This window comes from Euphorbia lathyris, chromosome 1 (genome assembly GCF_963576675.1).
Source record: "Euphorbia lathyris chromosome 1, ddEupLath1.1, whole genome shotgun sequence".
Lineage (NCBI taxonomy): Eukaryota > Viridiplantae > Streptophyta > Magnoliopsida > Malpighiales > Euphorbiaceae > Euphorbia > Euphorbia lathyris.
Window position 1 is genome coordinate 108,314,782 of NC_088910.1, and position 10,152 is coordinate 108,324,933.

Consider the following 10,152-nt stretch of genomic DNA (forward strand, 5'->3'; position numbering starts at 1 on the left):
TTATACATTAACAACTCATCAAAAATACTTTTAAAACTCTTCTCTATCATTTCTCCCATACTTTTGTTATTATATATATATATACCCTAAAACTACTTTAAAATGCATAAAACTGCTTAAATTATTGATAAAATTATTATTCAATTCAAAATATGATATAACAATTAAATAATTAATCAAATAACCATCAAATCCACTTGTTTAAATAGAAATGAAACTAGTCTTACTTTTAAAACATTATAATTAGATCTTTATTATTTCATATGTTTTTTTAGATATAATAATAATAATAAGAGTTTGATTGCATGAAGTCTTGTAAATTAGAAAACCAAAGAAGTTGAGGTGCAGTATGCAATACTGTGATCAATTTTTGGATGTTAAATTCATGGTACATATTTCTTTTTCTCTCTTTTTTTTTTCCTCCCTTATTTCTTACAAAGAAATAAAAACAAAAGGCAGAATATGACTTTTACAGTTGAAGGAACAAACCAACATTACACAAACAACAACAACAATACGAATGCTAATAGAAACTTATAAAACTATCTTATCCTCTTATCCTATTATCCCTCTTCTATATTCTCAATAATATGTTCAATCAAATCTCTTCTCTCGAATATTTGCACCCTTCATATTATCATCCATTTACCACTTATCCTGTAATACCAAATAGTCGTGTCAGTTCCGTTATCACCTCGTGATCAAGGGTCTTATGTGTTTAAATAAAAGATCAAGAGCTCAATCTGCCAAAGTCAGAAGTGGTTACCTAAGTCAAGTCAAGATGCTTCAGAGGATTCTGCTAAATCTTCATTAAATTCACCGAAAATATCTGGACAACCGCCCCAATTTTGCTGCTCCCGTGCTTCCCAATAACCTCCTGTGTAGCGGAACGGTCCGTTTTCACCCTCCCTCTCAAACCACTTGGGCTTCCATCCATGTTCTTGCAATTTTCTTGACTGCACAAGATGCACAAGTGTAAGATCAAGATGATTACTGATAATAGATATGACAAGAGAAGATATTCTAATCCATTTTTTTACCATTCTCTGCCGCTTCTCCAACCGCTGTTTCTCTCCATTTGCCTTCTCATATTCCCCATTCTCCAGATGTCGCTGGTCCGGTCTCAGCCTGGAATCCGTAGGTGGAAGTTTCTCCTTAATCCGTGATCAAATACCCGGGATCAGACATGGCTATAAGAAACGATTAGACATGCATAAGAGAAAAATGAAATGCACATTGCAAAATTGATATATTACATCATCTCTACCTGAAGTCCTGGTGTTAATTCATTTAGAGTGATAGCAAATGATGTTAAGTTGTACCGAGTCAGATTAGGAATCGGCTTAGTACTTTTCCATAGCAAGGTAGCATCATTGCAATCTTTTGTCTTGCTGCTCCCATCGCCTTTAGAATAATACATGCTGTCATCCCACTTCCCAAATACCGTAGCAACTTTTTTCCCCGAAATGTCTTCAACAAATCCGTTAACCTTTATAAAATTAATAACAATGATTAACATTTGTTTAATAACTTAATTGCAGCAAAGCTTTTATCAAGCCAATAAAGTGAGATTTAGCTAGATTAAAATACTAACCTGGTGAGGATTTCTGTCAAGAATAGACTGTTCTTTAAACCTAAGTTTGCATGAATACTGTCGATTTCCGTTTATATTCATCATTCCATGGTGATCACAATACACTTTACCAAGAATAAGATTGTAAATTGTTGTTGTCACCTGATGGATCACAAAACCGATGTTAATAGAAAACACATCCTAAGAAAAACAATACAGAAGATCAAAAGAATTAAGCGATCACATTCTGCATCAGCAGTAGTATATACCTTGCTCCATTGGAATACTTCACCATCATCAAATTCCAAGGTTAGAACTCCAACAGGGTCAAGCTGAATTGACCGGCCCCAAAATTTTGTGCGAAGATTGCTGTCACCCCAAAACTTCCACCCTTTGCCTTCACTATGGCAGGCAATAAGAGTTGGGTGATGACTAACCTGTACAAACAACATAGAATGATTGAAATGCATATTCTGCTAGAAGAAAATAAATTATGACAAATATTTTCAATTCCAACTCTATTCCATGCCACATCTTAAGTACAAAGAGAAATTCCAATCTTTAGGTAATATCTACGTTTTATTCTGCAAAACCTGGGATAAATCTTTCAGATTCTTTTGCGAACAAATTATTTTCCTAAAGGCTGAAAGCATGAACACTATATTATTCTCCCCTCGACAAAGGCCACTCTTTTCCCTATCAGAATCACCCAGGTCCACTCTTTTCCTTATCAGAAACACCCAGATCCACTCTTTTCCTTATCAGAATCACCCAGAGAATCAAAACCCAAGTTAACTCGACATTTTTACATTTCACTTAGTTACGGTTCCGTCTCTGCAAAAGAATCTTCCATCATGATTTTTGGCATTGGAAAACTAAATTTTACTTCCATCAATTGAAAAAAATATGGCTTGTTTGGGCTAATATCAAAATCCAGGAAACTAAAAAGTAGTATTGGGACAGAAATAAAAGACATGGAACTTTTATCGAGGCATTTTGCAAAATTGCACCTCTTAGCATGAGTTTTAGATCTCTCATTTCTTTAGGAATTTGAATGGATGAAGGTTTTGGTGAAGTCTATTACTTCAGTCATTATCTGTCTAAACAAAACAAGAACTTTCATCCAAATTCCTAGATTCCAGTAATTCCTGCATTTAGAATTCTCCAAAACAAAGTTTGGCCTTCGTTTATTGTAACGAAATAAGAAATAATCTAGCATCATAGTTATTAAAGGCGCAAGGGGGGTCCTAGAGCCTTGGCGCAAGGCGCAACTTAAGGCGCGCGCCCAAGCGACTCGAGGCGCACCAAAAAAAATCATAAATTCATAATACTAGTCACAAATAGTCAAATACCAACAATAAAACCATAAAATGCATGAGTTAAGTTCTAGTTAACTACTCAGGCATAATGTCTGCTGCTATATGTGTAGTAAAAACTTTCGATCTTTGTCTGTCTCTGTTTTTCTTTTATTTTCTGAACTTAAAAACCCCTAAAATACCCTAACCCTAAAACACCCTCAAAACCCTAAAATACCCTCAACCCTAAAATACCCTAAATTACCCTAAAGTAGCCAAGGCGCTAAGGCTGGAGCCTTAGCCGAGGCGTGCCTTTAATAACTATGTCTAGCATAATCACCAAAAATAAATATCAATTTAAAATTTCAAATAACTGCTGCATGATTATATCATGAATCTTGTATGACTACTGACCTTCTCAGAGAAGAAGCGAACTCCCTTATCAGGAAAATCAGCTTCATATGTTTCTCCTAGCAAAGGATTGAAGGGTTTACAATGCCGGCCTTCAGATGAAGCATATCCAGATACAGCAAATGCAGCAACATTTAAGATCCTCAGAAGACTATTTCCCTTTACAAAACCAGAAAATAAACTATCAGAAATATATGACACTCTGAAAGCTTAATATAGAGGACTATGCGCACAAAAATAACAACAAATATAACAGGGTTGAAAACACAAGCAACAAATACACTAGTGACATTAATTCTGTAACAAAACAAATGCAAACATGTCACGTGTATCATGACCACATTTTTCAAACCTAAAAGTTTATAGAGAAACATTACTTCTTTCCCATGCTGATAGGCTCGGTCCAAAAGATAAGAATACTCCAAATCCTCAAAGCACTTCTGAAGAGATGATATTGGCTCATTAAAATAAACAGGGAGACAAACCCGAGTAAGATCCTTCCCCACATTGTCTTTGATCATAGACCAAAGACTTACCCCTTTCTCCTTCTCAACCGGGTCAGGAAGCTTCTTTCGCCTTTCAATATGTGGATATCCAGAATTACAAAGTTGCTTCTTGGCCGGCATTTTGTCTTCATTATCAGATTGATTGTGTTTAGCGTGTTTCGCTTCTTGACTGGAAGCTTGTTTCATTGACCCGTGAATAGAAATAGGTTCAGTGAAAAATTCTTTTGTATCATAAAAGAACGCTTCCTCTTCATCTGAAGCTTCCTCAAGTTCTTGTTTCTCAATATCGTCAGAAGATTCTGTTGTGCTACATTCTGAAATCCAAACAGATAATCGAGAATAAGAGCACAGCAAATAAAAAATCATTAAATATTATGATAAATCTAGGAGAATGAATTGGTTAAAAATTACAAAGAACTACCACAAATATTATGGGAAAAAAAATGAATATAAATTAAATGTGATGAGGGATCAAAGCAGAAAGCGAAAAAGAGATTATGCTCATTTTCTGCTTTTGAATCGGCTGAGCTGCAAATAAATAAGACAAAACAACTATTGACCCTTTAAATTTTCTGTCTGATATAAGACTGATAAGGAAATGGATAGGTTCCAAATTAATAACAATAATAAAATAATGATAAGCTCAAGTAAACAATAACGGTACCACTAAGTTTTCCTCGCCTTAAACTTGAAAATTCATGCTTTGTCAATTGAAATTCACCATCAGCGATTCCAGATGTTTCTGCTTCAAGGTTAGCTGCCTGCACAAGGAAAATATAAATTTTGATGTCCAGTACATAGAATGCAAGTATTTCAGAAGTGGAATACAATCTATAAAATGAAAGCCCCGAGAAGTGAATATTCCTGAGAACATCACAACCGAAAACATACAATTTATATAATAATCAATATATAAACAACTATACTTCACAAGAGCATCTAAATGCACCAATCATTACAGTGCTGGACACTTCCAGACAACCTTTTGTGCCAGTATGTTCATTACTTGGAATTCCAGCACAAAAATTTATATTCACCCAATTGCTATCCAAAACACTGAGGCAACTAAATAGTTACCCTTGTTTTTCAGCAGAATCAGTAGTGAATCCCCAAGACCAATTGATAAATATGATAAAGATAATAATTCCTTTGGCATTGTTCACTTCTTTCCAAAGATAATAACAGCAGCTAAAACAACATATATCAAACACAATTTATCCAAAAAGAGGGCCAGCTGCTTAGTTCGAAATCTGTTTGCATGATGTGGAAAGTGAACCCAAATAATATCTGTCTTCTCTTAATTTATCCATCTAGCCAATTAAGGACCTTAATAGTAAGTAAAACCAAAAGAACGTCCTAAAGAAACCAGACCAAATCTCAAGAAAATTTTACCTGATGAAGCTAAGAAATAATTATGAATGCTAAAGATATAATATGTATCAGGCAAATCTAAAATAAAATAAAAAAAATTCCTTCAATGTTGAATTATCAAGGCATAATTGGCCAAAATTATCTTTCTTCCGTTTTTGTTTGTCAAATTCGCGTCAACTTGCTATTTTGGTCAATTTAGCCTAAATCTCAAGTTGCTCAACCCCAACTAGACAATTTCAGAACACTTAATCGCTCAAAAATTTGGCTGAATCAGCCAAATTTGCAAGTGGCGAGAAAATTTCGCCAGAAAAAGCTTATTCATTCCAATTTTTTGATCAAGTACAAAACCAGGAATCAACTTTCAGCTTATAAGGAAAACGTTGGATTTAATTCACTATATATGGCCAAACTTGCTGGACTTCAAGATACATCTAACTGAAGAAGAGAAAAAGAGAAGAAAGGAAATGCATTCTTTGATTCCTTCTAGGACTTCTAAAGAGTAAAGTGAACACATCTAAAAGTTCATTTGCAGGGATTGGAATTACAAAAGGCTCCACTTAACTTGTAAATAACAATGAAATATCAAGACACCGTTATTAAATAAACCATAATGAACAATAATAGCCATCATTATATCCTTATGAAGCTTAAAGCAAATTAACTAACAATTTATCAAACTTAGTAGTAATGTTACCTCTAATTGTCTCAATGTGTCTAGCAAATTGGACCGTTCCTCGCAAATTAATTTAAATTGTCCTTGTATTTCAGAGAATTCAGACAGCATAATCTGCTCGCAATCCTTAACAAGGCTTTCACTGATGCCGTCTTCCAGCAATCGATTCTTAAGCCTTTCAGTTGAAATAGAAAAATCTTTTGGTATAATGGGAAGACTATCATTCAATGGTCTCAAGGGATAGATGCTCCTAGTTGAGACCAATGCATGAATCCAAGCCACCCTATCTCTCTTTGAATCGGTTCTCAGATGAAGTGTCTTTGTAGCTGTGAATATGTAAAATTTCCTATCATCCGATTTGCTCTCACGAAAAGATGAAATCTGCAACAAAATTAAGATAGGATCCTCATAAATAAATAAATAAAAGAATTGCAGTAACTAACAAACATATAATTGAAACAAGATGAAGTTCAAATCTTTGTTTACTATCAAAAAAGTTGCATCTGAGAAAAGGTAGAGCTAGGAGTTTATCCACAAGTCAGCAGCATGAAAGTTAACCAAACAGAAAACAAAACCATTTCCTTAGCCGAAAACAGCTTCTCCTACTAATAATGGCAAGAGAACACTGTAGAAACCCAAAAGCAGGAAACAAAATGTAGAAGTGAGATCATGACTAGTCAAGAGGATTGGGGTCGGTATTTGGGATCTAGTAGTAATTATAGAAGGATATGCTTAAAATGGGAGAAGAAAATCCTAATCAGTTTTTGCAGACATCCTAAATAGATAGCGGTATAAAGTCCTAATAAATGTAAAGCACAAAGTCCCCACAAGCTTTATTCTTTGTTTATTTCTTGACGTTACCACTAATGATAAAAGTAAGAATAAAACCCACAATTAAAGAAAAGTTCAACTATGTAACCAAAAAGAAAAGTCAACAGAATTTCTAGATTTTAAGTAGAGGAACTACCCTGCTAATTGATAGACTCGCTGTTCATCATTTATCTACGCTACCCACAAAGAAAACACAAAAATACATAAAGAATTAAAAGAGAGCAGAAATACACAAAGTTGAAGTAAGAAATGATACCCACAAGAAATTGACCAATCAATAAAATTTAGATCAGATAGGAAGGAAAAAAGAGAGAAAAACAAAATGAAGGATGATCTTGAAAGAAGCTCAAGTCCATCGATTTGATAAAAATGGTGGTGACCACTGATGAGTACACAGACCTAAAACGTACCGTATCATAGCTAACCTACACATATACACACAAATACACAAACCCACCTGTTGATGTGACCTACTCTAGTTAAAACTGTAAAAAAGAAAAGAAGATAAGGAGGAGAGAACAAAGATGAAATTGAAATCATCAAAAACAAGAAGAAAAAAGGGGATAAAATTGAAAACTCATTTGGCTTTTGGGCGCTTACAGAAGAACAGAACACAGTAGTCTCTGAGCATTGCGAGGGACCTATGCTTCATAATCCACATAAATTTTCTCTTTCTAAAAGCTCAGATATCAATGGCACTTTATTGTTTTCCACAGACATTATCAGAACTCTGAATTCAGATATATATACAATTTTGACCAAATTGGTAAAAAACGCAAGGTTAATTTTTTGAATCAAATTTTTGCCTGAATTAGCAAAACTTTTCACCAATACCGCCAAAAAGAAAAAAACAACATTTCCATACATACCCAGATCCCACTTCCCTTGCTCCGATCATTCGATTTTCCTTCGAATTTCAATTTTTATCTTTCATTTTGATTTTAGCTATTTCGTTTACCTTTAACTGAACAATGCCAACACTTTTCGGCGGTTTCCGGCGAAAACTGCCGCTGTCCATCCTCGATAGCCGATTAGTTGTGATTTCTCCGATCAATCTGACGTCATCACTGGACGATAATAGATTAAGATTCTCCGACCGGCGAATCTTAGAGTAAGAGAGCACACCGTTTTTAAGTAAGAACCAACGTGATCTCCATCCCTTGCCGTAATTCGTCCACTTGTGGAGCACACCAGCTACAGTAGCCTCCGGTCCAGCTATGATCCGCCCTACATTGCCATCAGATCCACCGGAAAACCCGGCCGGTAAGGATCTAGCCCTAGTTAAAGACGCCTCCGGAGACTGGTCTCCGATTCCAGGACTCTCCAAGGAGATGCAACAGAGAGGGTGCATTTCCTTGACCCTCATTTTCATTACCATTAAGAAAAGACAAAATCTCTCAGCGGAATATTACTTCACATCAAAGAATCATCAACGCCTGCAAATCCAACCAAATCCGAAAAAAGAAATTCAAAAATAGGAAAGCAAAAATGTACCCCAAAACAAACATTGATTCACATAAAACCCAATATTTAAAAGAAAAAGGGGCTGTGTACCTAAATAGACAAACTGAGTACAGAAACTGAGAGATTCTGTTGAAAGAGAAAGAAGAGGGAGATTGGTAAAAAGAAGAGAGCTTTTTTCCCTTCTTATTCAACAAAACACAAAACGAATAATAAAAAAAAAAGCCTATATATAGTATTAGAGTATCAGTACATGCTGTGTGTGTAAATATATATATATATAGATATAATATGCGAGAGAGTGTGAGTGCAGCAATGGTGGATGATGGAAGGAGGAAGAAGAGAAGGTGGGGTAGAATGGTAAATAGAGAAAAGGTGGGGTTGAATCTGAGAATGAATTGATGGATAGAGAGAGGAGAAGAAGAAGAAAGTGAATTACAGGTGAGAAATCGTGAAAATGGAAAGTAATTTATGGTAAAATATTAAATATGGTGCGGTAAAAGCAAAAGACACGTATTTATGATGGGATTTATTGCATGATCACCACGTTTTATCTCTTCGAACAATTTTTTCATTTTTTATTCTTTTCTTTCCTTAACGCCAATGCTTTCCTATATTTATTTACTATCCGTTGAAAGGTCCGTTTGTTTTACCTACTGTTTACTGTTATTGTTTGTTGTTATGGTTTATTGTTTACTGTTACGGTTTATTATTGCTATTTGATGTTGAAGTTACGGTTTATTTTTTGATTGCTCTGTTAGTGGGGTGTCTGGATTGAGATTAGTGGTAAGTGTGATGTACCAAATAATCTACCATAGAGAAGACTTATAAGTTGGTTGTCAAGGAAAGCTGCTGGAAAATCTCTTAAATCTTCTATCAGAAGAGTTGTTTTTGCAGCAATTGTGTATTGGGTGTGGTTGACTAGGAATAGAATTGCTTTTGATAATTGTCTTTTTTGTAAGGATCAAATTGTTAGGCAAATGTCTTTAAATGTAAAAATGAGATTATGTAAATCTCAATCTTCCAACTTGCTGTGGAACAATTGGACCTAGATGTATGAGTTGTCCTTTGGTCATTGTATAAGTTTTTTTGCGCTTAATAAGATTTTTTGATATTTCCATGGAAAAAAACTGTTTTTCCAAAAAGCATAGATTCTCTGCTTTTGTAAAAGTCTGCTTTTCGGGTATAAAATGCAAACAGGATATCACTAACCAAACACCTAATATTGTTTTTCAGATGTAAAAGGAAAATAGGAGGTCACTAACCAAACACCTAAAAATCTCCCCTTTGAAGTGAAAAGGCAAAAATGAGTATGAAAATGAGCAACCAAATACCCATAATTCTTCGTTTCTAATATATTTCTTTTTACTTCAAAAAGTAATTTTTGAATAGAAATATAAAAGCTTTAAAAATAATTTCATCTACTTAATAACTATTTTAAGCAATTTATGAGTAGTTGGCGTTTTAATGAATCTTTTTCAAAATTATAAATCATTTATTATTTTTCGTTTTCATATTGCTGGAAACTTTTCGGTTAGGTGGATCAAACTCAAGGGTTTGGATGGTGTGGATATAGGTTCAGATGTATTATCAGTGGTGGAGCATATTCATCGAGAATACTTTCGTTCTTCTTATGGTTCAATTGTAGACGATTATAAAAGTCTTATTTCTAATATTAATGATATTTCTATCAGATTTATAGATCGTTCTGCAAATAGGATGATTCATGTTTTAGGTTTTCTCATTCTTTGTCAGAACTTGTAGAATAAGATACTATCACTTTATATGTTATTTTACATTTCTTATATGATGATTCTATTCAAGTTCTTTTTCTTAAAAAAAATATTCTTTCAAAAAAAATATCTACCATCACCAAACATCTATGATATATTAATCAAAGTCATGTAATACAGACATAACATATGAATCGATATATCATCGTTTTAAAACGCACTAAATAAACTTTATTTCATTAATTTTAATTAATCTCTCAATCATATAATATATAGGATCCAGTTTCAATTTAATAAT

The 10,152-nt window shown here is 34.1% G+C and overlaps 1 protein-coding gene across 3 annotated transcripts; it reads right to left on the reverse strand.

Moving 5' to 3' along the window:
* Window positions 1-399: 399 nt before the first annotated feature.
* On the reverse strand, window positions 400-8,545 carry LOC136210555 (oxysterol-binding protein-related protein 2A). Of its 3 annotated transcripts, none has more exons than XM_066001870.1 (12): window positions 8,215-8,544; window positions 7,619-8,096; window positions 5,851-6,210; window positions 4,450-4,546; window positions 3,657-4,099; window positions 3,283-3,438; window positions 1,843-2,010; window positions 1,595-1,735; window positions 1,268-1,489; window positions 1,041-1,160; window positions 767-956; window positions 400-657 (listed from the first exon to the last, which is right to left on the reverse strand). In XM_066001870.1, exons 2-11 carry the CDS (start codon window positions 8,036-8,038, stop codon window positions 777-779), a joined length of 2,307 nt encoding a protein of 768 aa, XP_065857942.1. In that variant the 5' UTR covers window positions 8,039-8,096; window positions 8,215-8,544; the 3' UTR covers window positions 400-657; window positions 767-776. The 3 variants fall into 3 exon arrangements, 2 of the variants coding, with proteins under 2 accessions (XP_065857942.1, XP_065857943.1); XM_066001871.1 differs by having other exon boundaries at window positions 1,041-1,154; window positions 8,215-8,543; XR_010678114.1 differs by lacking the exon at window positions 400-657 and having other exon boundaries at window positions 928-956; window positions 1,041-1,190; window positions 8,215-8,545.
* Between the last annotated feature and the right edge of the window lie 1,607 nt (window positions 8,546-10,152).

Bases quoted from the DNA above. Each gene is read 5' to 3' on its own strand.
- LOC136210555 (XM_066001870.1), bottom strand. From the start codon at position 8,038: ATGGTAATGAAAATGAGGGTCAAGGAAATGCACCCTCTCTGTTGCATC. The intron at 3,439-3,656 runs GTAATGTTTCTC...GGTTTTGTAAAG, and splicing joins CCTATCAGCATGGGAAAGAA to GGAAATAGTCTTCTGAGGAT. The intron at 957-1,040 runs GTAAAAAAATGG...CATCTTGTGCAG, and splicing joins TGGAGAAGCGGCAGAGAATG to TCAAGAAAATTGCAAGAACA.